Here is a 26,224-nt window from a genome sequence, read left to right on the forward strand (position 1 = left end):
GAGGCCTAGGCGTTCACATCGCTGCTGCTTCTTGGTTTGGGACCAAGCAAGGGTCCTGAAGGTGCCCACCCCTGAGCTGGGAATCCTGTCACACAGAGTCTTCATTTCCAGCCCTTTCTACGCAATACCCTTGTTCCCAAATTGGATCAAATGAAAAAAAAACCAAATACCTCATTTCTTGGTCCCCTTTCACCCTAAACTCTTGCACAAGTCAAGGATTGTTGAGGGTCTAGATAGAGGCAAAACCCTTGTCCTTGACTATATTTCTTGCTGTTTTGAGAAGGGGGATGTTTAAACAAGCCCGCGGTCCTTGCCTGGCTGAAATGGGATCCTGATTTCTCTCTGAGTGGTTTTGATCACCTCCAAGGAGCTGTGTGTGTTCCTCCAGGGCCTTGCCAAAGGCTCCATTTAAGATGCCATCACCTCCATCAGCGCGGTGTTACCGCCCTGTGGCTCAGTGCCTCCCACCCCAGGAGTGGTGGAGGCGTAGGTGGCGTGAGGACTCCATGGCGGGTAGATAATGGGAGTGAAAACGGGCTTCAGATCTGCTTTTCCCAAAAGCATCGTGCCCTGGCAGCCTCGTCCGCACCTCTTGTCCCTCCGCAGCCTGGGCTTGCTGCAGCTAGAGCCGGGTCGCCCATCCCAGACCAGATATTGAAGTTTGAGGGCTGTGCACGGGAGCTTCAGGTTACGTGGGAGCAGTCTGGCCCAAGCGGGTGGCTTGTTCCTGGTGGCTTCAGCCCCACGGAAGGTCCCTGGCACAGAGCATCGCCTCCTCCCCGAGTCCAGGCAGGGGCTGACAGTGTTCCCAAACTGTGGTTTCTTTTCCATGGAAACTCCTCTGCAAGTGCAATACAGGCATGCTTGGGGATTTTTTTTCCGAAGAGCTTGTTATTTTAAAGTACTTATCTATATCTAAACTTTTCTGTGGAAATAGGAAGGGAGAAGTGACTGGTGCCAGGAGAAAATTACTCTGGAGACAGGGATTTGTGATGTTCCCGGGGACATCTCAAATGGCTGAAGGCCGTGGTGGCCTGCCTCTGGCTGGCAAGGGCAGGTGGTGCGATGATTCCTCGCTGGAATTTGCGATGGCAGCCCCCATCTCTGCTGCCGTCTCATGGGGCTGATGAGCAGCGGTTGGAGCATCTTACACGGGATGGCTCGGGAGCGGCCAGGCCGGGTGGGAGGTGTGGTGGGACTGGTGGCATCCTGCTGCCCGGCAGCCTCCCTTCATCCCCACTGCCACGTCGCCCTGTTGACTGTGGCCAGCGGCCAGCTTTCTCCTCCCGTTTCCTCTGGCTGGGTCAGGCACGCTGACCTGGGAGGTGAGAGGAAAGGGAAGAGGGCAGCTGTGGGTCCCGGGCACCCGTACGCCCTACGAGGACTCACCAGCACAGCCCTTTCCTCTGCCGTTCAACATTTCCAGGGACCTGCCCCTTGGGTGGGGGCAGGAGGCTGAGAGAAAGCAAATACCCACCGGCCTCCACCCCCAAAACGACGTCGCCCCCAAAAAAAGCGTCCCTCGCTCAAGGGAGGGCTGCCCACAGGCTGCGACTCCCCTCGCCCCAGTGCAGCCCCCCAGGGCTACAAAGGATGTTCGAAAACTGGCCGTGCCAGAAATGAGGACAGCTGGGGCTGCGACAAAGGTGGCTGCCGGGGAATTCTGATGGAGAGGGTTTGTTTAGTCCAGAAAAGCGATGACGCCACCAGCGCAGGCACCGAGTGCATGAGGGGTGTTTATCAGGCTAATCCCTTCTTCCTGTCCCCAGAGGCTAAAATCTGGTGCTCCCCATTTTCGGGAGAAACGCCGATACCCTCAGCCCAGCTGATTTTCCCAGCTGCCACCTTGCCCGTCCCCACCCCAGCAGGCGCAGGAGCCCCTCACTGCGTTTTCGGGAGGCTCCCTGCGTGGGTTTTTTTTGCCGGCCGTGGGCAAAGGGGAAAGGCGCTTCCCGGCTGTTGGGCATCCTCTTGCTCACTGGGACAACGTTCAAGGCTGGGCATCTTATCTCGACCCTTATCTCAAGCCCGTGGTAGCAGAGCTGAGCAATCGAAACCACGCGGGGGAAAGCGAAGCCTCACGCGGCGATGGGTGCGGAAAACCGGGATGGTTTGCTCTGGGGGAGATGCTGCCGGTGGCGGGGGGATGGTTAAAGCCCCCAGGGTTTGTTCACCCTCTGGCAGAAAGCAAAAAAAAACCCGAGGAGGAAATTAAAACCACCCCTCGGTTGACAGGATACGGGGTTAAGCGTTGGCACCTGTCCCAAGCAGTGAGGGAAGGCGGAAGAAGAGCCAGATTTGGGAAGGCACCGGCCATGGATGTGGCTGCCAGCTGCTGGGGAGATGATGCGTGTCGGGGTGGCAGTGGGGAGGGAGCCCAGCTCCCAGACTGGCGCAGCTGGGGCCGCCTGTCCCCAGCCTCCTGCTCCAGGACAAGCGTTGGTGGCCCTGCTGTGAGGTGGTTTGGGGATGAGGAAATTTTGGGGCAGGGTGTGGATGCTATTGCCATAACCCCTCGGCTCTCGGCCACCGTGCCCACATCAGGTGCTGGTCACCACCAGGGAGGTGGCCCTGCGACAGAGGGGTGGCACCTTTGGGTGCAGTGCCCATGGGCACGCTTCGGGATGAGGCTGGTTTTTTGGGATCCTGCAGTTTTGGGGGGAGGGGGGTCCCTGCATCTGGGTGCTGCCCCGTCCCCCTGTGGTGGCTGGCGGACCCTCCAGAAGCCAGCAGCAACATCGGCTCCGTTCTGGAGCGTTCTCCTGCTGCGACCCACACGCATGGGGGACCCGGGGGCAGGAAAAAGGCTTTTCCAGAGCTGTTTAAAGCAGAGGCTTCCTCATCTGTCCAAAAGATGATGTTATTCAGGAAAAAAAAAAGGCAAAACAAGCCCTGTTGGTCCAGACCTCCCCAGTTTCTGGGTCTCTCCTGGGTGCCGGCCCTGCTGCCGGCCCGTGTCCGCCAGCACCTTCCAGGCCTTGGGACATCGCTCTTCCGTGGGATCCACACTCTCCTCTCCCAGCCGGAGCAGGGACCCATGGCGCCGCGGGGGGATTTGGCATGAGAATCACGCGGGGTCTCGGGACCATGGTGGAACACCAGCCCCTGCCTGCGGGCCGTAGGGATGCCCCAATTCCAAAAACCAGAGCGGAGCCGTGAACACAGCGGTTTCTCCCAGCTGGAGAAACCCTTCGTGAGGAGCAAACCTACGGCGTTTGACCCTCACCATCAGCCTCATGTCCCCTGATGCCCGCGGCGGGGACATGCAGTGCTCAGTCCCGTGTCAGGGCTCCGCCAAGGGCGCTTCTTCAGAGGCCGAGCCGTGACATTGACGTGCCTCAGCCCCTTTGTTTTGGATCCTCCGGCCTCTTGGCTGCCATTTCCCTGTCGCAGAGGAGACCGCTGAAGGGTGGGGAGCGCCCCGGCCCCTGCCCCAGGAGCCTGGGGGAGGCGGGGGCTGCTCAGGGGATGGCCGGCGGCCAGGGTGATGAGATGTGGTCTTTGGAGACCTCCTCCTCCTCCATCCCTCCTTGCGGACAACCCCTATGTCATCTCCCCATCCCCTTTCTCTCCTGCAGCTCTTTTCCCATCTTCCCCGGCTTTGAGCCGCCGGGGTGGGTATTTAGAAAGGAAGGAGCTGGAAGTTCATCCAGGAAAGCTCTTTGCTCCTCTGCTGTCCCCCTCTTTCGGTGGCCCAAGCCAGCTCCTGGCTCGCCCCCAGCCCTTCCTGCCCTCGGGGCAGCGCAGACGAGCACGAGGGGAGTGTTGGGCTCAAAACCTTGCTATGAGCGAAAGGGAAACGCAGCCAAGAGTTTATTATTAATATAAACAAAGTCCAAACTGTCAAAGGGCAGTTTTTGGCTGAGATCTAGGTCACAGAAAAGGAAAATAAAGCCATGAATGCTGGTGTGTGGTGCTGGTAGCGCAGCTCTGCCTTTCCTCAGCTGGGCCTCGGGGAGCGGTTTCTCGCCTGCCCTGCCCCGCGCCTGGCGTCCCCACGCTCCCGTATCCCTCTGGGATGCACATCCTTACGGGAGAGGGGTGAACGCCTTGATCTGCTCAGAAAAACTGTCCCCGTCCGGCTGTCTCGACATCGGGGGCTCATACAGAGATGAGGAAATGAGAAAGAAACGCAGGGTCGCCACTTGCTCATTGGAAAAATCACTTAATTGAGTCAAACCAAAGCTGCCGGTGGGTTGAAATGAGCTTGGGAGGAGCAAACCCCCTCCCCAGACTCTCTCCGGAGGCCTTGCAAACTCGGTGCATGGCTGGGGGTCCGACACAGGGCTGGCAACGCCGACAAGCCCCACTCCCGTGTGCCTGCCCCCATGGTGGATCTGTAGCCCCACGGTGGATCTGTAGCCCCACGGTAGATCTGTAGCCCCACGGTAGATCTGCAGCCCCATGGTGGATCTGTAGCCCCATGGTAGATCTGCAGTCCCATGGTGGATCTGCAGCCCCACGGTGGATCTGCAGCCCCACAGGGGCGCTGCTGGTGGGAAATTAGAGCATCCGAGCGGGGTAGGAGAACTGACAGGTGGTTTTATTACAGGCCATCTCCAAGTGGTGCCACAAAGATGTGACATCCTCCCTTCCGGGCATTTCTCCCCACTGCAACAGGGAGAAAACAGGGTTTCAGTGCCATCCTTTTAACTCTTTCTTGGCTCTTTCTCCTGCCAATTCCCACCACCACCACCCTTCTTCCCCATTTTTTTCTGTCTGTGCCAAGCATTAAGTCTCAGCGCTCCGTGCCAGCCCGGCATGGGCACCGTCCCCAGGGCAGGGTGCCGCTGCTTGGGGGGGTCAACCCAGCGGGGACCGGGCAGGGAAGCCACCGGTGCGGTGTCCTTTGGGAGCAAAGCCTGTGGCGCCGAGGAGGTCTGTCCCTTGCGGGGCATGGGCTGGGTCCCTGCCTCCCCGGGGTGACGATGGGTCCATCCCCGGCCTCCACGGGGTGACGATGGGTCCGTCCCCGGCCTCCACGAGGTGACGTGGGACGGCTGCCGGCTCCGCTAGCATCTCCCTCCTGTGCACAAGAAGATGCCCACGGCCATGCCCAGCAAGGCGACGGTGCCCAGGATCAGGCCCAGCACCAGCGGGGCGTGCGACCGGCTGCTCTGTTTTCCTGCAAGAGGCGAGAGGGGTGGAGGTGACGACCATGCCACTGTGTCCCATCCCCCCCGGCTCCCAGCCCCAGCACGGACCCGTCCTGGTGCTCTGAGCCCGCAGGATGTCCACGCAGGTGGTGTTGAGGAAATGCTGGAGGTCCTGGGTGGTCTTGGGCCACTTCATCAGCTCCCCCTCAGCGTAGGCAGCCACAGCGTCGCCGCCGGGCCAGCGCCGCTCCCAGGTGGCATTGGGGACGTGGAAGCTGAGGAAAGCCGTCCCGTTGAGGGTCACCTCGTAGAAGCTGTGGGCTGTGCCGTTGGGGAAGAGCTGGCAGCCCAGGCGGCAGCACAGGCTCTGGGTGTCTGCAGGGACGCAGGGAGGGGGTCAGGGTCCGCACGCTCCCACCCGCAGCAGCCCGTTGCCATCACCAGCATCAACCTGTGCACTGAGTTTGCAAAGCCTCAGCCTTGCGCTGCCCAGCCCACACACAGCTTTGCCTTCGCTCGGTTCCACTGCAGCCGCGGCTTTTCCGAGGGCCGGGCAGCTGCGCTTATTTTCCCCTTCCTTATCTGTGTACAGCGCAGCTTCGGTTTTATAGGGACGGGAGGTTTTTCGGCGCAGAGCGAGATACTCATCGCTCTCACGGAAGGATGCGGCACAGAGAGTGTGGGGACACTGGGCGAGAGGAGACGAGGGGCTCACCGCCGAGACCCCGAGGGGAGAAAGTGCTCCCCGAGGGACGGGTAAAGAAAAGCAGAGCTGGGACAAAACTGGTTTGGGGGTAACAAAGAAAATGAAGGTAAAACACACCCTGCACAGGAGCACTGGGGGTAACAGGGGCTGGCGGAGCAGTGCGGGCATGAAACCACTGCCGTCAGCGTCCCACGCCTCCCGGAAAGGCTGCGGGATGCAAGTGAGTTGCAGGTGGGATGTGGGCAGGGTGCAGGCAGGGTGCAGGCAGGGTGCAGGGGGAGTTCAGGCAGAATGCGGATGAGATGCGGATGAGATGCGGGTAAGATGCGAATGAGATGCAGGTGGGATGCAGGCAGGGCACAGGCAGGGTCCCTACACCTCACCGTCCCCCTGGGCTGCAGCCCCCAGCCCTTTTCTGGAGGTTTGAGCATCACCCTGTTCCCGGGGCGGGCTCGGGGTAAGAAATTCCCAGCTCCGCAGAAGGGCTCCTTTTTCCCAGCGCAAGGTTTTGCATGTGGCCGTGTCCCTGTCCCTTTGCCCAGCTGTCCCCAAGGAGCCATCCCCTTACCCAGGCAGTGCCGGGGGGGGGCTCCCCTTTCCCCAGTAGGACCCGTCCCCCCACCGGGCCATGTGTCCGCATGTCTCCCCCCCGGGTACCACTCACAGTTGATGGGCCTCTCCTTGCTGAAGAGCTGCACCAGCTGCCTGAAGTAGAGCAGGTAGGTGTTCACATCCTGCCGCCGCCTGGCCCAGGTCTCCGGGGGCTCCAGCGGCAGCACCTGGGTGACATTAAGCCCCTCCAGGAGGTGGCTGAGCCGCCCGTCCAGGCTGGCGTTCCCCCAGAAGATAGAGTTGCCTTTGTAGACGCGGGTCCATTGCAGCATGGTGAAGGTGAGCGGGGCTGCAAGAGACGCCGGACATCACTCACCACCCCGTCCCCTTCCCGTAAGCCGCGGGTGTCCCCCACGCCAACCCCGAGTCTCTCCAACCCCACCGCCACCGTGTCCTCGCCTTACCCGCCTGGTCTGCCCCGCAGCCCAGGGCTCCGCAGAGCAGCAGCAGCCGGAGCATCATCGGGACAGGGATGGGGAAGGGGATGGTGGCCCCACGGCTTGCCTGGCAGGGAGTTAAGTGTGGGGACAGGGATGGGGACAGGAATGGTGGCCCCACGGCTGGCCTGGCGGGGAGTTAAGCGGGAGCGGGGAGGTGGGGCTGCAGGAGGAGGAGAGTGGGAGTCTGGCCAGGTCTCTCCCATTTCCTTAGCCTGAGCCACCCGCACCCCTTCCCTGCCGGACACGCTGGCGGTGACCGGCCTTGCCCTTGCAGCGCCTGGGGATGGTGATGGGGGATGAGGCTTTGAGCTCACCCCGGCACCTGCGGGACCGTACAGCAGAGCTCCAGCCGGCGGGGGAGGGAGCAGCCAGCGCCTGCCTCAGTTTCCCCATCCCTTGGCTGGGATGAGGCCCCGTCCCCGCTCCCCCAGGGTGAGGCCAGCGGGGGGGACAGCAGCGGGGGACCGCTCCAGGAGGAGAAGGGAGGGAAGGAGGGGAGCGGCCTCGCAGCGCCACACTGCACCCAGACACCCAGCGCCGGTGGTCCTGGCAAGCTCAGGAGCGACGGGACCCCCATCCCTGTAGGGATGCGACCCTCGGGATGTGGCATCCTCGCAGCCCCCGCGATGGGCTGGGGGGAGGGGGTGGGACAGGGAAACCTCTGGCTGGCCTCGCTCTGTGTGTTCTTTCCTTAATTATAGCTGAAATAATTAGATTAAAATTGAAGAAAATGTAAAATTTATATTAAAATATAAAATTTATATTAAAATATCCAGCTCGACCAGCTGGCACAGCGTGGCGCCACCTGGGGTGGCATGTACCCACACCATACTGCCTGCCACGGTACAGTATAGGGTGGTATGGCAAAGTATGGAGTGGTATGGAACAGGATGGGACAGTACAGGAAGGCATGGCATGGTACGGCACAGTACGGCACAGTATGGCATGGTATGACATGGTATGGCACAGTATGGGATGGTAGGGAGCAGTATGGGACAGCGTGGTGTGGTACGGGACGGTATGGCATGGGATGGCACAATAAGGCATGGTGCAGCACAGTACGGCACAGTACGGGACGGTTTGGCATGGTATGGTGTGGTATGGGGTGGTATGGGATGGTATGGCGCGGTATGGGACAGTATGGCATGGTATGACGCAGCATGGCATGGTATGGGATGGTATGGTGTGGTATGGGACAGTATGGAACGTTACGGGATGGTATGGGACAGTATGGCATGCAATGGGACAGTATGGGACAGCATGGCATGGTATGGTGCAGTGTGGGACAGTACAGGATGGTATGGGACAGTATGGCATGGAATGGGACAACGGGACAGCATGGCATGGTATGGTGCAGTATGGGACAGTATGGGATGGTATTGGTCAGTATGGGACGCTATGGCATGGAATGGGACAACGGGACAGCATGGCATGGTATGGTGCAGTATGGGACAGTATGGGACGGTACAGGATGGTATGGGACGGTATGGGACGGTATGGGATGGTATGGGAGAGCGTGTCATGGTACAGGATGGTATGGGACGGTGTGGCATGGACTGGGACAGTATGAGACAGTATGGGACAGTATGGCGTAGTATGGGATGGTATGGCATGGTATGGGACAATATGGGATAGTATGGGACGGTACGGCATGGTACAGGATGGTATGGGATGATATGGCATGGACTGGGACGGTATGAGACAGTATGGGAGGGCATGGCGTGGTATGGCACGGTACGGGATGGTGTGGAACAGTATGGGAGGGTATGGCGCAGCATGGGACAGTACAGAATCATAGAATCACCTGGTATGGGACGGTATGGCGTGGTATGGGGCAGTATGGCATGGTATGACCAGTATGGCACGGCATGGCGTGGTATGGGGCAGTATGGCATGGTATGACCAGTATGGCACGGCATGGCGTGGTATGGGGCAGTATGGCATGGTATGACCAGTATGGCACGGCATGGCGTGGTATGGGGCAGTATGGCATGGTATGACCAGTGTGGGACGGTATGGCGTGGTATGGGGCAGTATGGCATGGTATGACCAGTGTGGGACGGTATGGCGTGGTATGGGGCAGTATGGCATGGTATGACCAGTATGGCACGGTATGGCGTGGTATGGGGCAGTATGGCGCGGAACAGGACGGGACGGGACGGTATGGCTTGGAATGGGACAGTATGGGAGGACACGGCGCGCAGCGTCGCGCTGTGTCGCGCTGTGTCGCGCTGTGTCGCGGTGTGTCGCGGTGTGTCGCGCCAGAGCGGCGGGGCGGGGCGTGTCCTCGCCGTCCGGGGCGTGTCCGGGGCGTGTCCCCGCGGGGGCGTGTCCGGCGGCGCCGGTGCCGGGAGCGCAGCGATGGCGGCGGCGGAGCTGGAGCGGCTGCGGATGGCGGGGGCCGGCATGGCCATCGCCGTCCTCACCAGCGGCGGGGATGCGCAAGGTGGGGCCGGGCGGGACGGGACGGAGCGGAGCGGAGCGGAGCGGGGGGACACGCCGCGGTCCCGCCCCGCGTGTCCGCGTCCCCCGGCCCCGCGGGCGCGGCGGGGACAGAGTCCGCGGGGCCTCGGGGCGCGCAGCGGGGACGCGGCCCACGGTCCTCCCCGGGGAGCGGCGGGGTGGGGGGGGGGGACACGACACCCCGCCATCCCCTGTCCCCCCCACCGGGGAAGGGTCGCTGCTCCCCCCCGGCCGTGTCCCCGCCGCCCCCGGAGTGCCCTCCGTGGGAGGTCACGGACCCTACGGGGGAACCCCCACGGTGGAACCCCCACGGTGGGCCGCCCCCCACCCCCCGGGGACAAGCAGCTGTTTCTAACACGTCTGGCTCTGGGGCAGTTGCTCGTCTGCAGCTCCCACCCGAGCACCGAGTTCCCCCAGTCTCTGCCTGCGTGGCGCACACACACACACCCCCCCACTCGAGGGGACACTTCGAGGTCATCTATAGGATCCGGCCCCCTATGGGGCGGGGGGTCCCTGGGCACCGCCCCGGCTCACGTCTCGCTTTCCCAGGGATGAATGCCGCCGTCCGCGCCGTCACCCGCATGGGGATATACGTGGGAGCCAAGGTCTTCCTCATCTACGAGGTTGGGGTGCCCCCCTGCTCCCCGCCACAGGTGGGGGGGAAACCACCCCCCCTGAGACGGGTCACCCCTCACCTCCGCCCCCCACTTCTCCACAGGGCTACGAGGGGCTGGTGGAGGGGGGAGACAACATCAAGCAAGCCAACTGGCTCAGCGTCTCCAACATCATCCAGCTGGTGAGGATCACCCCTGGGGCCATGAGACCTCCGAATCCCACCTCCCATCCTAAATCTGCGTGACGAGCCGTGTCCCCCCCACCTTTGTCTCTCCAGGGTGGGACAGTAATCGGCAGCGCCCGCTGCAAAGCTTTCACCACCCGGGCGGGCCGGCTGCGGGCCGCCCGTAACCTGGTGGAGCACGGCATCACCAACCTCTGCGTCATTGGCGGGGACGGCAGCCTGACGGGCGCTGACATCTTCCGCTCCGAGTGGGGCGGGCTGCTGGAGGAACTGGTCCAAGACGGTGGGTGAACCCCTCTCCCAAAAGCCCTGGGTGGGTAGAGCTGAAAGCATTGAGGAGATGTTGAGGTCCAGAGGTCCACCCCATCGCTGTGACCCCCAGGGAGGGCTGGGCTCCTCCGCTGCTCTGCAGGATCCGGTGTGATGCTGGAGGGGGACAGGAGCACCCTAAAATGACGGGTTGCGCGGCCATGTCCCCCCCACAGGGCAGATCAGTGAGGAGGTGGCGCGGGAGAACTGCCACCTGAACATTGTGGGGCTGGTGGGCTCCATCGACAACGACTTCTGCGGCACCGACATGACCATCGGCACCGACTCGGCGCTGCACCGCATCATGGAGGTGATCGACGCCATCACCACCACGGCGCAGAGGTGAGCGGGGCTGGGCACTGGGGGGCTGGGCCACCCCAGGCATCGCACCCACCTTCCTTCTCCTCCCACCCATGTCTTTGCAGCCACCAGCGGACGTTCGTGCTGGAGGTGATGGGCCGCCACTGCGGGTAAGCACCAGCCAGTGGGGAAGGCCGTCGGCAGGATGGGATGCCATGTTTTGGGGACATTCCTGGGGATGGTACTGCCACCACCATGTCCCACCAGGTACCTAGCACTGGTGTCCGGCTTGGCCTCGGGTGCCGACTGGCTCTTCATCCCCGAATCCCCTCCGGAGGATGGCTGGGAAGACCTCATGTGCGAAAGGCTCGGGGAGGTGAGCGGAGGGGTTCCGACAGTCCCATCCCCCTTTTGTCCCCGGAAAGTCCCCAGAGGGATGCGGGCTGAGCCCCGCGGACAGCGCCTGGCCCCTGCGAAGCTTCGGGAGCTCTTGCCATTGTCCCTGTGAAACGGGCCACTCAGCTGAGCACAAATCCAGCCCTCGGGTGCCAGGGGCTGCGCTGGCCCGGGGGCTTGGCCGCCCAGAACCTGAGCCGCCCCTCCCCGGGGCTATGGCCGGTGGGGACAAAGGATGCTCGTGCTCGGCCGCCTGTGAGTTTTGGCTGAGCCGCAGCGGCTGTTTCCCTCCTCTTGCACCAGACACGCAGCAGAGGGTCACGGCTCAACATCATCATCATCGCCGAGGGCGCCATCGACCGCAGCGGCAAACCCATCTCCTCCAACTACGTGAAGGACGTAAGCTCCCGCTCCCGCCCCCACTCCGGCCCCCACTCCAGTGACCGGTGGGTCCCCGGCATGATGTCCTCTCTTCTCCCCAGCTGGTGGTGCAGCGCCTGGGCTTCGACACGCGGGTCACTGTCCTCGGCCACGTGCAGCGCGGAGGGACCCCGTCAGCCTTTGACCGGGTGCTGGTAGGTCTTTAGTGGTGGTTGCCCGTGGGGGTGTCCCCATATGAGCCCGGGGCAGCGTCCCGCCCGGCTGGCATGGGTGGCCGGCAGCAGCGGGTGGCCCTTTGCCTTCACAGAGCAGCAAGATGGGGATGGAGGCGGTGATGGCGCTGCTGGAGGCCACGCCGGACACCCCCGCCTGCGTGGTGAGCCTCTCGGGGAACCAGTCCGTGCGGCTGCCGCTCATGGAGTGCGTCCAGGTGGTGAGTACCGGGGCGGGGGGGGTGGATTTGGCACGCCAGCCCCCCACGTGGGGCTCCCGCTCCCCTCCCTGCGAGCGTGGGTGTCACGGTGCTGCATCTCTCCCCGCCCCAAGACGAAGGATGTGCAGAAGGCCATGGATGAGAAGAGGTTTGAGGAGGCCATCCAGCTCCGTGGGAGGTGAGGAGCGGGGACTGGCACTGGTGTGTGACATCCCTACAGGGTGGCCAAAAGGATGTGCTGGGGCGGGGGCTGCTCCCCGGGGAGGAACCAGTGGCTCCGGCAGCCGGGGAGGGTCCCCCCCCACGCCCTGGGGTCCAGGTGCACCTCGGGACCACGCCACCTTGTCCTTGCAGGAGCTTTGAGAACAACTGGAACATCTACAAGCTGTTGGCGCACCAGAAGCCGGCGCAGGAGAAGGTGAGGAAGGATGGGGAGCAGGGGACACCTTCCCCACCTTGGGGACACGCAGCGACGTGCTGTCCCCCTCCCCGCAGAGCCCCTTCAGCATGGCTATCCTGAATGTGGGTGCCCCCGCCGCCGGCATGAACGCTGCCGTCAGGTCGGCCGTGCGGATCGGCATCTGCCAGGGACACACCATCTACGTGGTGAGCGACGGCTTCGAGGGCTTGTCCAAAGGGCAGGTAAGGGGGACGGTGAGCCTGGGGGGGCGGCAGGTTTCCCGGGGTGGGGGGTGGGTTTGGGCTTGGAGGAGGGGTGCTGGGGTGCTCCCCCACCCCAAAACTGAGCGCTGCTGCTTGCAGATCCGCGAGGTGGGCTGGCACGACGTGGCTGGATGGCTGGGGCGTGGAGGGTCCATGCTGGGCACCAAGCGGTAAGCACAGCCCCAGGGTGGGCCACGGGGGAGGTAGGGGAGGGGACACAGCTGTCCCCGGGGATTGCGGGGACCCCCCACCTCGTCCTCACCCCGCGGTCTCTCCTCCCTTTCCCCACCGCAGGACCCTGCCCAAGACCTGCATGGAAAAGATCGTGGAGAACGTGCGGAAATTCAACATCCAGGCGTTGCTGGTCATCGGCGGGTTCGAGGTGCGGGGGGAACCCTCAACCCTGGCTGGGTGAGGGCCGGGGCGGGCTGTTGGCACCCCAGCCAGTGCGGGCACCCTGGGCCACCCCTTCTGGGGTGCGGATCCGGCCCCGGGGCCGGCATCTCCCCAGCTCTCGGCTGTCTGCAGGCGTACGAGGGGGTTCTGCAGCTGGTGGAGGCCCGCGGGCAGTACGAGGAGCTCTGCATCATCATGTGCGTCATCCCCGCCACCATCAGCAACAACGTGCCCGGGACCGACTTCAGCCTGGGCTCGGACACGGCCGTCAACGCAGCCATGGAGGTGAGGGACAGGGCTCACGGGGCTGTCCTGCTCCGCCAGGTCCCATCATGTTTTGGGATGACATGCAGGAAGGAACCAGCCTCCCATCCCAGGCAGCAAAGATGGGTTTTCCTGGTGTGACCCCCCCTCCCGCCTTTTTCCCAACGTAGAGCTGTGACCGCATCAAGCAGTCGGCCTCGGGCACCAAGCGCCGCGTCTTCATCGTGGAGACGATGGGGGGCTACTGCGGGTACCTGTCGACCGTCACTGGCATCGCGGTGGGCGCTGATGCCGCCTACGTCTACGAAGATCCCTTCACCATCCACGATCTCAAGGTGCGCAGGGCGAGGGGCTGCTTTCTGGCAGCATCGTTTGGGTAAAATAAGATGGAAAAGCAGGAAAGAGAGGGCTCCAGCCCAGCCCCATGAAGCCGCCGGGTGTCGTTAGCGGCTCTCAAGTCGAAATTAGAGGACCTGGGATGGCTGCAGAGGACATGGGACACCGCTGGCATCCTGGTGTTCCTCTTGCAGGCCAATGTGGAGCACTTGACCGACAAAATGAAGACGGATATCCAGAGAGGGCTGGTGCTGCGGTGAGTTGGGGACCCCTGGGGACGCTAGCTGAAAACCCCAGCCCAGTGGCAGGCAGCAAGGCCAGCGCTGAGCCCGTCCCGCGGCCACAGAGGGTCCCTGGGCGCAGTGAGGTTTGGCAGGGTGGGTGCGCGGCGTCCTGCCCGAGGATGCCATGCTCGGCCAGGAGGACAGTCCTGCGCTGGATGTCTCCGCTGCCATCCCCACCCCAGCTCCAGAGTCCTGCTGGGGAGACGGGCTGGGGCTCTGGGCCTCAGGGAGAACAAAACAGCAAAAAACAAAGGGGGTTAGGGGAGCGTGGAGGGACCCTCTGGGGACACCAGATTAAGGAGCAGCCTCCCAACCCCTTCCCTCCGCTCCCCCAGCAATGAGAAGTGCCACGAGCACTACACCACCGAGTTCCTCTACAACCTTTACTCCTCCGAGGGCAAAGGCATCTTTGACTGCAGGATTAACGTCCTGGGCCACCTCCAGCAGGTACGGGGGACAGGGCAACATGGGCCACCACTGTCCCCAAAAGCCAGGCAGGCTCGACATCACCCTTTCTTTGTCCCCAGGGGGGAGCCCCGACCCCCTTTGACCGCAACTACGGGACCAAGCTGGGAGTGAAGGCGGTGCTGTGGATGTCGGAGAAGCTGCAGGAGGTCTACCGCAAGGGTGAGCCGAGGGCTGGGGGTCCCAGGGGGTGGGGTGGGGGTCTGGTGGCACCGGGCAGCCCCTGCTGCGCTGGGCTTGGCCACTCGGCTGCCAGCGAGGTGGCCATGGTCGGCTGTGTCCCCCTCCCAGGACGCGTGTTTGCCAACTCGGGCGACTCCGCCTGTGTGATCGGGCTCAGGAAGAAGGTGGTGGCCTTCAGCCCCGTGACGGAGCTCAAGAAAGTCACCGATTTTGAGTAAGTCACCGTCCCCACGACCCAGCGGTTCACCAGGTCCTGGGGGACCTTCCTGGGTTGTCCCCAGGGTCACTTGAGAGCCGTGTCCCCCCCTTTGCAGGCACAGGCTGCCCCAGGAGCAGTGGTGGCTGAACCTGCGGCTGATGCTGAAGATGCTCGCCAACTACCAGATCAGCCTGACCGAGTACATCTCGGGCAAGATGGAGCACGTCACCCGCCGCACCCTCAGCATCGAGAAGGGCTTCTAGTCCCGCCAGCCTGAGCCATAGCCCGCCTCCGCGTCCCCTCCATCCCCACCTGCTGCTCCGCGAGCACCGGGTCCCCCCTGTTCTCAGTAGCCCTGTAGCTTTGCCACCGATCCCTTAAAGCAGGCAGAGCCTGGTCCCGGCTCCCAAAACTGCACAATCCCGCCCCAAATCGCTGGTCCAGGGTCTGGTCCCTGTGCAGATGCAGCAAAGAGGTGTTGCTAGAGCCCCGCTGCACAGCCCAGACCCTTAATCTTCCCTTAATGGTTTATTCTTATTATTTAATGATGGGGTATTTAGCGGCTTGACCGCCTGAGCCAACTGCTGCTTTTAGTCGCCCGCCCTGCGTGTGGGAGGGGAGCGGAGGTGCCGTCCCGGAGCAGATAGGGGCTGGTACCTGGGGCTTTTGGCTGCCCCGGGAGCCTCGGTGAAGCCCCGTCCTCCTGTGGCGTTTGCCCAGTGGGGTGTCTCGAGGGCTCAGCGCAGAGCACGGGTCCTGGCAAGCCCCTCTTCCCCGGCCACCTTGCATGACGCTTGGCTGTGACCGTCACCGCACGGCCTCGGGTGCCGCCAACGGGGCCATGCTCGTCATCTCACCGCTGCTCTGTGACCCCCCCCCCACCCCCAAATCTTGTACCGTTTGCGGCGCTGCTCTCCTCCTCTAGAGATAAAACCCGCTGGAGCCAAACCCCCCTCACCGGAGAGTGGTCATTGGGCACCGAGTGCCCGCGGGGAGGAATGGGGGGCAGACCCGGGGTTAGCATGGGGATGAGCAAAACCAGACGGTTTGCCGGAGCCGGATTAATGCCGGTCCAGGATGTTTCCCTGCTTCATGCGTCCTCAAACCCTGGGAGAGCGGGACTGCATGCGGTCTCTCCCTGGCTGGGCCATGGCGGGTGCAAGGTCAGCATCCCTCTGCGGGCAGACTTCGCAATCCCGGGGAAATATCGCTTCTCCCTTGTTTTGGTTCCCACCTTCAAAGCAAGCGCAGAAGCGATTTATCAGGGCCATGTGCGTGTGTGTTGAGGCAGTTTCTCAGGGCGGCTGCCAAGCGCGCCGGCTCCCGCGTGCGGCGCTGGGGCTTGGCTGAGCTCCGCCGCGCTTGGCCCATGCCAGACGGCCGCGGCGTAGCCCCTTTCCCAGGCTGCTTTCCTCCCGGGGCTTTCGGCTGATGGCTCCAGCCTCTGGGACATCGCCAGCACCAGGACGCATCACGCTCTTTTGGGTCAAACACAGTTATTTTTTTCCTCCCCGCAGAGTTTTCCCCAAGTGAGAAGTCGTCCCCCGCCCCGATTTTAGTGCTTTTCCCCTAGCTGGCCACGTTGCTTGTTAGAGGCTCTGGAGGAAGATAATAATTATTGTATCTGCCTTGCCAGAGCTAGACACGCAGAGAAATAGCAGATGGAGGCAGCGTTGCTGCGCTTCCCGGGCAAGTACCTGCTCTGGGGACCCTGGGCAGAGACCTGGCTGCTCCTCCCAACGCGGGGAAGGCGGCAGGTGGGAAATGGGTTCTCCCACCAGCCCGTGTGCCACTTTCAAGGCACATCCAGCTCCCAAGCGGGACCCCCTATCAGCCACAGACCCCCACATCACGGTGGTCCTGCACGCCTGACTCACCATCGGACTCCAAGAGTCCCCAAAGATGCTTTGAATGCAAGTTGTGCTGGATCCACGCCTGCAGGCAGACAGCCGCCGGCGTTTTCCATGCCCGGGAAAGGTCTGCCCTCGCTGCTTGACATCCCCCACTGAGGCAGGTCAGGGCAAAAGCAGGGCACGCCGAAAAGCCCCACAGTTGTACCATCGCCCAGGTGGAGCCTCGTGCCCGAGCGCAGCTGGCAGCCCTGGGCGTTCGGCTCCTCTCCAGCGCGTGTGTTCTCCAGCCTGGCACTCTCGGCAGCACACAGGGCACCGGAGGGGCTGGCATGGCACTGGAGGGGCTGACACGGCACCACAGCCCTCCAGCAGCCAGGGCTAGGGTGTGAAGGGGCAAGGGGTGTCACGGGATCACAGGATTGTTATGGTTGGGAGACCTTTAAGACCATCAAGTCCAACTACCAATGTAACGCTGCCCAAACCGCCACTAACCCATGTCCCTCAGCACCACGTCTGCCTGGCTTTTATACCCCCAGGGGTGGCAACTCCACCACTTCCCTGGGCAGAAGTGTCCCCACACTCAGACCAGCTGCACATTTGGAGGCGCTTGGGGACAGGCATCACTGCAGCCCTAACGCCCTGTTTCCACCCAAAAAAAAGATGCCTGGAGTGCTAAATTCCTGGGGGAAACAGGCAGGCACAGTCCCCACTGGGGGCAACCACCCTGTGCCCTGCCAGGACGAGCAGGAGGGGACGCGGTGGTTGTGCACCCAGGCTCCCCGGCACATCCAGCCCATCCCCGATGAGAAGGCAGAGCACAAAGCCATGAGCATCTTGCAGCGAAAGGCGGGCTGCCAGGTCCCCGGAGTAGAGGCATGAGCCGAAGGGGCCAGCATGCCCCCCGGGGCTGTGCCGAGAGCGAGGGGATGCTGCGGGATCATCCTGCAGGGAGTGGTCGGGAGCACTGAGGGCAGCTGGCCTGGCAGCGGGAGGATCGGCAGCAGCCAAGGATGACAAGCGCGGCACGTAGGCAGCGAGCTCTGCTCAGGGACAGTCGTGCGTCGAGGATTAAGAGAGGAACTGTGCCAGAGCAGCCTCGGGCTGTGGCGATTGCTCCATTAGCTGCCCTCACCACAAACCAGCCCCGATGACAAATGATGACACTCGCTTTGATCATTCTCCTCCCAGCAAAGCCGGGGGGTGTCTGGCACACCCAAACGGCAAGCTCCCCTGTTCCCCAACGCGAACAGGCGCGACTTTTGCCACCAAGCTGACTGTGGAGACAGCCTGGGAGAGGGCTTGCCCTCAGCACAAGGGCAAGATGCAAACAAGATGATGGATAAGTCTCTCGGGCCCTGGCTGTCAAGGGAAGTCTCGTATATTATAAATCGCACTGGCTATTTAAATGCAGCTGGGGTTAGCGCAGGAGGCAAGAACTAGGTCATTTGAGGAGCTAAAGGGTCCGAAGCCGAGCGGCACCGAGGGCTTGTGTCCTGTCTCAGGGACCCTCATGCTGCCGGGGCAGGCTGTCCCCCTCCGCACGAGCAAGCGAGCTTTGCTCACCGTCTCTTTTGCTTCCTGCGCTCAGTGTGGACTCGTGGCTGCAAGAAAGTTCCCAACTAGGACAGCGCCTTTGAAAAGCAGCCCCCGCAGCAGCTCGGCACGGTATCAACCAGCACCAGAGGCGGGTGAGCCATTTCACCGGCCCAGTGAAGCGGGAGGGCGCGGGGGCCCACAGCCCTCCTCCTCCTGCTCCACAATGCGAGCTGTGAACCAGACGTAATGGAGCAATGCCCAGAGTCAGTTGTTCTCACTATGTTTGCTGAACCCCAGCCACTACTTACACGTCCTAGAGGGATAATTGGTTTTATTTGGTATGTCACAACGTTTTAGTTTGTATTTAACCACGCTATAAAATCTTAGTAAAGGCAGCTTTTTCGGTTAAAGAGAAACGCCACCCCTGATGCCTGTGCAAACAGGACAGTAACGCTTGGCTTCTTTTCTCCTAACTGCAAAACGCACAAGGGCTTTTTTATTCTGACGTTGTTTCCTTAAGCTGCTCTAATGCCTGCAGGGGCATGTGGGGGTGAGAGTACAGCTGAGCATTCAGGAGCTGGGAGACAGTCATTTGTTTCACCTAGGCTGCACCGAGCTTTTCTTTGGGCTGCCTGACCGCCAAGTCAGATGCTGCATGCGCCAACGAGGACCAGAAGAAGTCAGGAGTTCGAAGATAAATTAAGAACTTGACATTGACCTTCACAATCTGCACCAGAGAGTTCTTAGTGATCATTTCAGGCAGCGTCTCCCCGACAGACATCACAAAAAACACATCTTTGTGGTAGAAACTGCCTTCAGAGTCTGCTACACGCACAGAGAGGCTGGCCGAGGGTTAGTCTGACAGGGAGCCACCGACAAGCAGTGACCTTTCCAGCCGCCAGCAGGCTTTGCCATCCCCCTTCGATCGCACAGCACAGCAGCAGCTCTCACTGCAGCCCTGCTCTGCTGATTCCCCTGCAGCTCACATCAAACAGCCCCAGCGACACCAGACACAAACATTAACAGAGCCTGCCACGCAAGCGGGAAAGCTCCTGAGAGCCAGACCGGGTGCTGCCAGTCCCAGCAGGACATGCACAGCCAGGGACCATGTCAGGAGCTACGGGGGCAGCCAGCAGCACCCCATCCCAGCCCCTCCGCAAGGGACGCGCAGCGGGAAACGCCGAGGCTTTGGCAGCAGCCAGGCATGTGTGGGAAGAACGGTGCTGAGGGTCTGGGGCCGGCTGGTGGTCCAGGGATGTTTGTAATGGGCACCATCACTCCTCCTGCAGCTCCTTCTTCCGAAGGACCTGGAGCCTCCTCCCCACCGTCTGCTGGACGATCTCCAGACCCTCTGTGTCCAGTTCCTTCATAAGAAGCAGGATGGCATTCAGGACATTGTTCTGTCGGAAGGAGACAGACGCTGCTTTATTACAAGCATGTTAACGTCATCCCAGAAAAGGACAGCTGATTTTCAAAGAGCTGCTCTTTCTAGGAACTCTGTCACCACCAACACGGGTTTGCAACAGCCACCTGCAGCTACAGGGACAGATCAACCAAGCCTTCGGGGCAAATATGGGCAGAGACTGCATGTGACAAGGCTCACTGGAATGCAGGACAAACCCGTCCGCCCAGTCCCGCATAGACTGCCCACACGCCTCTGGCTCCTGTGAGGAAAGGCGCATTCAAGAGCGGCCACCCTCTCTCTCCAGTGTGACCGCGTGTAGGATGGGAAAGGACAGGAACCCTACGGTCCGAGGAATAAGAAGAACTGGTAGAATCGTGAAAGCACGAGCTGGAATCAACCCTTGAAGGTCCCCAGCCCAACCTCCCCCTGAGGCAGGACTACTGCCAACACCAGGCCACGGCTCTGCCAAACCATGTCTTGAAAAACTCCAGGGAGAGATTCCGCAGCCTCTCTAAATAACTGTCCTTCTAGGGAAAACCTTTTTCCTAATGTCCAACCTGAACCTCCCCTTGTTTAATATTTTCTTTTCCTAAAGGCCAGAGCCTGCAGTACCACTCAGGGAGCGGCAAAGCAATACACTAAAGCACATTTAAAATCTGAACGAAAGAGATCGCAGGCAACTAATATAAAAATGAGGCAGAACATGGTCTAGATGTTGCACCCTGCAGATTGAAGTGATGGCACTGCGCCCAGCAGACAGCAATTCCCAGCTGAGCAGCCAAGATCCATGAGGTTCACCTGAGCCTACACCATGGAGGGGTCTGAGGAACGACCTAAGCTTTCAATTCAGCGGTCTCCTGTCCGCCAGGCCAACCGCCACCGCCCAACTGCCACGTGTTCTTAGCACAACCCCAGCGAAGGGACACACATGAGCTCATGTGCAGACAGATCAAGAGGACTAAATCCATTGGGCTTTCTTTACATTGCATGACATCTTAAGGATAGGATAGGATAGGATAGGATAGGATAGGATAGGATATTTCAGTGGGAAGGAACCTACAACAATCATTTAGTCCAACTGCCTGCCCACTCCAGGGCTGACCAGAAGTTAAAGCATATTGTTAAGGGCATTATCCAAATGCCTCTTAAACACTGACAGGCTTAGGGCATGGACCACTTCTCTAGGAAGACTGTTCCAGTGTCTGACCACTCTCTCGGTAAAAAAATGCTTCCTAATGTCAAGTCCAAATCAGCTTGCAACCATTCCCACATGTCCTATCATTGGATCCCAGGGAGATGAGCTCAGCACCTCTCTCTCTACATCCCCTCCTCAGGAAGCTGTAGAGATCAATGAGGTCAACCCTCAGGCTCCTTTTCTCCAAGCTAGACAAACCCAAAGTCCTCAGCCGCTCCTCACAGGACATGCCCTCCAGTCCTGTCACCAGCTTTGTTGCCCTTCTCTGGAGACATCCAGGGACCTTCACATCCTCGTGGAATGGTGAGGCCCAGAGCTGCACACGATGAATGCCAATTTGGTCTTTAAAAGATACTCACTCTCTTTTTTCGGTTGCAGTCTGTGTCTCGAGGTGAAAAGGAGGAAAATTTATCCCTGGGAACAGGCTTCATACCAAGCTCCTCTCGAATTTTGCTAAAGAAGGGGAGGAACGGCAAATGTTAATATGACCAGCTGGCAGAACCTTCCTCTGCCAGACCAATCCTTTCCAATCATGGGGCAACCATGCAAGAAATACCTGGCTGAAGGACTGAAGGCACATCTATTCACATACCATGACGGCCTACAGACCACAACGCCCCAAGTAAAACTCCCACCTGCAGCAAGAGCCTCACAGCTATAAAACGTAAACCAGCACGCTGCTACAAGGTGTCTGCTCACAGCCCCACCTGGGAGGGCAGGTTCCCATGCCTGATGTTAGCTGGGGCTGCAGACTGACCGTGTTAATGCTGCACTTGAACAACACGTGCCACAGCGCCCACAAGCACCAAAGCCTGTCACAGAAGCAGAGCTAAGCGGGAATGGGCCGTAGCTCACACTTCAGAGAGGATCCATCTCCCTCTGCACATGCAGCTGACACGCTTGAGAGTAAGTACCCACCTACAGAAGAGCCCGTTTTGCAGATACAGAACCAGACCCACAAGTGCTGTTAAACCAGCACAGCTCCACCACGGTAACTGGAACAACGGGAATTTGCACCAGCTGCAGGCCTGGCCTATGGAATATCAGGGTTGGCTGGCAGGGTCCTTTCATGCTACACACGAGTTCGGCCCAGAAATCCTAACAGCTCACGAGCAAGCCCTCACTTTGTCTCCTCCAGACTGAAGTTCAGCAGTTCGCTCTCGGTCTCCGTTGTGGATTCAGCAGCACTGGATTCGGTGGACTCGAGGCAGCCATTCTCTATGTTCCTCCTGGCTGGTGGGGCCATGATCTCCTCACCATCCACCAGGGCCTGGGACAGTTCTTCCTCTGTCACAGCTGCAAAAGCCAAAACAAAACCCTGCTGCAATGAACTCCAGCAGCCCAAGAAGACAGCATGTGTAACGGGGCATGCACTGCTGCTGCAGAGCCATACTGCAGGGGTTTGCTCCAAAAATTGTCCTTTGTACTGGCCTTTTGCTTTCATCCTCCTCCCGCAGTAAAAGCCGTGCAGGAGAATGACAGCAGCCGTCACCAGTCTCTCAAAGTGGGAAAGATATCAGGGAGGGAGGCAAACGTGCTTTGCCATTTCTTGTCTCTGGAGAAGGCTCCAAAAGCCACCAAATTACTGCTACTAGGCAGAAAAGCTTTTTTTTTTTTTTTTTTTTTTTTTTTTTTAACGACAGCAGATCCAATTACAGAATCTTTGTTTTGCCACAGCAAAGGAAAGAGCTCTAAAAAAACACTAATTAGTAGTACTGTCTCAGCTACAATGAGGCACTCTCAGCTAGTGTTAATTCTGGCACTGCAGGGAAGGGGGGGAAGAAAACAGCTTAGAAGCGGTGGATCATGCAGAGGGGGCGCTCAACCTCTAACAGATCCCGACTCAAGGAAGAGTCCAAGGACGCCTTAACAAGAGGAACCAACACGTCACCGGTTTCCAGTTCACCCTGCCCATGGCTCGGGGCTGTTCGTTTACCTGCAAACACTCACCTTGGTTATCAAGCTTCTGCAGGCCGGGCAGGTTACGCAGCACTGTCATTCGGTAGCGGTGGGGGTCCGACCCACAACAGGGATTTTCAGACAGCCACAGGACTCTCAGCCGGGGCAGGTTTTTGAGGTAGAAGAGCTCATTTAGGCTTGCAATGTTGTTCTTCCTCAGATAGAGTTCACTCAGGTTCTGGCACTGATTCAGCGGCTCGAGGTCTGAGATGCCATTCATGCTGAAGAGGGAAGGCAGGATCAGCGACCTGCGAGCCCATCCCTCCCTCGCTGTACTGTTCAGGGGGGAGCACGGCAGCCCCTGCAGCACAGCAGCTCTCCAGTCCCCTTTCCTGCAACAGCTTCACCCTGGCACAGCACAGCAAGGGGGGTTCAGGGGCCTATGGCTTTGCACAGAACATAAGATAATGTTTCATCTTCCTGAACAGAGGAAAGAATTAAAAAAGCAGGCTCTCCTCTCTGCTGAAGGTGACAAACAGCCTTTGCTTCCCCCAAACACCCATCACACTTGCACCCTTTCCCATAGCAGTTCCTCAGACTCACTGAGGGAGAACCCATAGAAGATTTTTCAAGCTAAAAAGCTCAAATTTGCAGGCAGTATTGGCTCTGTGAGATCTCCAGGATAGGTGGGTGTTTTGGGGGGAGCCTTATGGAAATGAAAAGCTCTGCGAGATCCAAGAAGAATTTCAACAAGCATTCTGCAAACCGGCCCCACACGGAGGCTCAGAAGACCTCATCTAAACTATGGAATACAACTTAGGGAGCAACAATCCTAAAATGTTTTAACATGTCTCAAAACAGGGATTATTTTCTCAAGTAGCAAAGGTGCAGAGGAGCTAGCAGAAGACTAATCATTTCTGCATCTCTGCCGCTTGAGAAATCAGGCAAGAGGAGCCAGGCAGCACAGAGATACAACCACAGAAAGGTGGTAAGAAACCAAGGGCCAAGCCAAAGAAAGGTGATTTCCCCTGCCCTCTCCATGGCAGTCACCTGAACGTGATCACCTCGATGTTGGGCAAATCCCGGCATATCGATATCTGCACAGGAAGAGACAGAAAGAGCAGGTTGGCACTCCCAGGGAAATAAAAAAGAAGGCAATTTAAATCACAAACAAGCAAGATAAAAGCAAGAACCGCAACTGAGATTTGCTTCAGTTTAACCCAAGCTTAACACCACTGGAGAGACGTGCTGCCACAGTCACTGCGGAGTCAGCAGCTCCTCCGCCCCAGAGACACCAGCCAGCATCACGTTGCTCTTCTGCTCCAGCAACTCTGCCGTCTCCGCGCTGGTTTCCAGCCACCGCACAGAAGAAAGGACCCTCTCCCTCACCCCAGACACCACCACAGACAAGAAAGGAGCCCTCTTTCACCCCAGATGCCACCACACAAAATCAAGGACCCCTCTCTCTCACCCCAGAAAGGACCCCCTCTCACCTCTCCAAATGACAGCCCTCTCCAAACCAGAGCACCTCTCCCAAAGTCCCAAAGAGATGGGGCAGGGTCCCGCTCTCCGGGGAGGGACTCAGAGAGGAATTTCCCAGGCGCTCTCTGAAAATAACGGCAAATCCCCCCGCCACTCCTTTTTTTTTATTTTCTTTTTTTAATAGGAGACACTAATCCACCCTGACAAGCTCGCTGGCACCCGGCCACCCCCCGCCCAGGCCTGCGCCTCCCTCAGCACCCCGCCATCCCTCTCCCCTCCCGCCTCTCCCTGCCGGCCCCGGCCGAGGCCTCCCCTCCGGCGGGGTCGGAGCGGGGGGGCGAGGGGGGGAGCTCCACGATGGCGTCCGCGGGACCCCTGCTCGCTGTCCTGGCGGTCCGGCAGCGGGCGGCGCCCCTACTTACATCCGTCAGGTGGCTGCCCCTGCGGGGAGGAGAGGGGGGGGGGTCAGCGGGGAGCGCGGCAGGGCCTGTCCCCGCCGCCCAGGCCCGCGCATCCCCTCAGGCCCGCGCATCCCCACAGGCCCGCCCGCCCCCTTCCCGCCCGGCCACCCGCCCGGGGACGGTTCCCCCACCAGCAGTTGAGGCGGCGGACGCCATCGAGTGCGGCGGCCTTGGCCCGAGCCAGCACGGCCGCCCGCGTCAGCCTCATGGCCGGGCCGGGCCGGGCCGCGGCGCCGCCGCCGCCGTCGCCGGGGGAGGGACCCGCCGCCCCGCGCAGGCTCCTCGCGGCCGGGGAGGGCCGGGCCCGGTGCTCCGGTTGCCCGGGACCGGCGTCCCCCGCCGGGGTAGGGCAAAGCCCCAGCGGGAGGCCCGGGATGGGGCGGGTGGCTGCCGCCGGTCCCCGGCTCGCGGCCGGAGGCTGCATCCGCAGCAGCGTGGGCAGCAGGGCGAGGGGGGGATTCTGCCCCTCTGCTCCTCTCAGGGGAGACCCCCCTGCAGTGCTGCCTCCAGCTCTGGGGCACCAACAGCAGAAGGACACGGAGCTGTTGGAGCGGGGCCAGAGGAGGCCCCGGAGATGCTGGGAGGGCTGGAGCCCCTCTGCTGGGAGGACAGGCTGAGAGAGCTGGGGGGGTTCAGCCTGGGGAAGAGAAGGCTCCGGGGAGACCTTCCAGCCCCTTCCAGTCCCTAAAGGGGCTCCAGGAGAGCTGGGGAGGGACTCTGGATCAGGGAGGGGAGCCATGGGATGAGGGGGAACGGTTTTTCACTGGAAGAGGGGAGATTTAGATGAGATGTGAGGAAGCAATTCTTGGCTGTGAGGGTGGTGGGACGCTGGCCCAGGTTGCCCAGAGAAGCTGTGGCTGCCCCGTCCCTGGAGGGGTTCAAGGCCAGGTTGGACGGGGCTGGGAGCAACCTGGGCTGGTGGGAGGTGTCCCTGCCCAAGGGATCTTTAAGATGATCTTTAAGGTCCCTTCCAACCCAAACCATTCTCTGATTCTATGATATATCTAGTTTTACATGTGAGTATATATACCCCCGTTCTGGTTTGAGGTAAAACAGAACCAATTTTCTGATTTGTAATTTTACTTTTTAGCTGGGCCTCTTCCAACTGACTAAAATCTGAAATTAACAGCAGATTGTTCAGAAACTGTTCACTCTCAGAGTGATAAGACCCGATCATACCAAGGAATGGTATGCACAGAGGCTCTTGCTTAGACTTATTGCTATAATGACCAAAGTCAGCTAACTTCGCTGCTTGCCCCGTTAGAGGGTCGGAAGCGGAGACGCATAGCGGGGTCCCACCTGCAGGGAGGAGCGGATGGGACAGGTGACCCAAAACTGACCAACAAGGTATTCCATCCCATATGCATCACACTCAGTATAAAAGCTGAGGGATCAAAGGGGCGAGGCTGCTCTGGCTCGCTCGTTCTTCAATGGCCCACGTCTGAGGAGGACCCTGTCTGTTCGTCTGCCTTTGATCCCAACCCGAGCATTCCTGACTCTAGTTCCAGAATTCAGCTCCTGTCCGTCGCTGACTCCCTGTGTCTGCTGGTGATGCGATCGTCATCCTGGGAGCTGGATACGGTTTTGTATATATCGTATACTTTTTTACTTTAATTTTTATTATTCTATTATTATTTACTATTTTCTTATTTATTATTATTTTCACTA

At 60.2% G+C, this 26,224-nt stretch overlaps 3 protein-coding genes across 6 annotated transcripts; 1 reads left to right on the top strand and 2 right to left on the bottom strand.

Moving 5' to 3' along the window:
• Positions 1-3,791: 3,791 nt before the first annotated feature.
• Positions 3,792-6,990, bottom strand: PROCR (protein C receptor). The gene is made up of 4 exons (XM_054206212.1): positions 6,819-6,990; positions 6,467-6,703; positions 5,205-5,471; positions 3,792-5,125 (listed from the first exon to the last, which is right to left on the bottom strand). Exons 1-4 carry the CDS (start codon positions 6,874-6,876, stop codon positions 5,013-5,015), a joined length of 675 nt encoding a protein of 224 aa, XP_054062187.1. The 5' UTR covers positions 6,877-6,990; the 3' UTR covers positions 3,792-5,012.
• Positions 6,991-9,179: 2,189 nt separating this feature from the next.
• PFKL (phosphofructokinase, liver type) lies at positions 9,180-15,719 on the top strand. The gene is made up of 22 exons (XM_054207115.1): positions 9,180-9,300; positions 9,867-9,940; positions 10,036-10,113; positions 10,210-10,399; positions 10,602-10,767; positions 10,851-10,895; positions 10,993-11,101; positions 11,425-11,520; positions 11,604-11,696; positions 11,810-11,935; positions 12,049-12,113; positions 12,290-12,353; positions 12,431-12,577; positions 12,698-12,768; positions 12,893-12,980; positions 13,127-13,279; positions 13,429-13,593; positions 13,789-13,850; positions 14,214-14,325; positions 14,406-14,505; positions 14,635-14,740; positions 14,841-15,719. The coding sequence occupies exons 1-22, from the start codon at positions 9,216-9,218 to the stop codon at positions 14,986-14,988; spliced, it is 2,343 nt and encodes a 780-aa protein (XP_054063090.1). The 5' UTR covers positions 9,180-9,215; the 3' UTR covers positions 14,989-15,719.
• A 2,411-nt stretch (positions 15,720-18,130) lies between these two features.
• On the bottom strand, positions 18,131-24,956 carry CFAP410 (cilia and flagella associated protein 410). 4 transcript variants are annotated; one of them, XR_008467168.1, is made up of 8 exons: positions 24,688-24,823; positions 24,518-24,536; positions 23,664-23,710; positions 22,665-22,894; positions 21,839-22,010; positions 21,633-21,747; positions 21,074-21,167; positions 19,472-19,514 (listed from the first exon to the last, which is right to left on the bottom strand). XR_008467168.1 is itself a non-coding variant. In XM_054207197.1 (7 exons), exons 1-7 carry the CDS (start codon positions 24,762-24,764, stop codon positions 19,389-19,391), a joined length of 765 nt encoding a protein of 254 aa, XP_054063172.1. In that variant the 5' UTR covers positions 24,765-24,821; the 3' UTR covers positions 18,135-19,388. The 4 variants fall into 4 exon arrangements, 3 of the variants coding, with proteins under 3 accessions (XP_054063174.1, XP_054063175.1, XP_054063172.1); XM_054207197.1 differs by lacking the exon at positions 21,633-21,747 and having other exon boundaries at positions 18,135-19,514; positions 24,688-24,821; XM_054207199.1 differs by lacking the exons at positions 21,633-21,747; positions 24,518-24,536 and having other exon boundaries at positions 18,131-19,514; positions 24,688-24,956.
• Between the last annotated feature and the right edge of the window lie 1,268 nt (positions 24,957-26,224).

This window comes from Rissa tridactyla, chromosome 6 (genome assembly GCF_028500815.1).
Source record: "Rissa tridactyla isolate bRisTri1 chromosome 6, bRisTri1.patW.cur.20221130, whole genome shotgun sequence".
In the NCBI taxonomy this organism is placed as follows: Eukaryota; Metazoa; Chordata; class Aves; order Charadriiformes; family Laridae; genus Rissa; species Rissa tridactyla.

Bases quoted from the DNA above. Each gene is read 5' to 3' on its own strand.
- PROCR (XM_054206212.1), bottom strand. From the start codon at position 6,876: ATGATGCTCCGGCTGCTGCTGCTCTGCGGAGCCCTGGGCTGCGGGGCA. The intron at 6,704-6,818 runs GTAAGGCGAGGA...CGTCTCTTGCAG, and splicing joins CTGCGGGGCAGACCAGGCGG to CCCCGCTCACCTTCACCATG. The intron at 5,126-5,204 runs GTCCGTGCTGGG...CGCCTCTTGCAG, and splicing joins GGCTCAGAGCACCAGGACGG to GAAAACAGAGCAGCCGGTCG.
- PFKL (XM_054207115.1), top strand. From the start codon at position 9,216: ATGGCGGCGGCGGAGCTGGAGCGGCTGCGGATGGCGGGGGCCGGCATG. The intron at 12,354-12,430 runs GTGAGGAAGGAT...CCCTCCCCGCAG, and splicing joins AGAAGCCGGCGCAGGAGAAG to AGCCCCTTCAGCATGGCTAT. The intron at 13,280-13,428 runs GTGAGGGACAGG...TTCCCAACGTAG, and splicing joins CCGTCAACGCAGCCATGGAG to AGCTGTGACCGCATCAAGCA.
- CFAP410 (XM_054207197.1), bottom strand. From the start codon at position 24,764: ATGAGGCTGACGCGGGCGGCCGTGCTGGCTCGGGCCAAGGCCGCCGCA. The intron at 22,895-23,663 runs GTGACTGCCATG...TTCCCTCTTCAG, and splicing joins ATCGAGGTGATCACGTTCAG to CATGAATGGCATCTCAGACC. The intron at 22,011-22,664 runs GTGAGTGTTTGC...TGGCTTTTGCAG, and splicing joins GCAGAAGCTTGATAACCAAG to CTGTGACAGAGGAAGAACTG.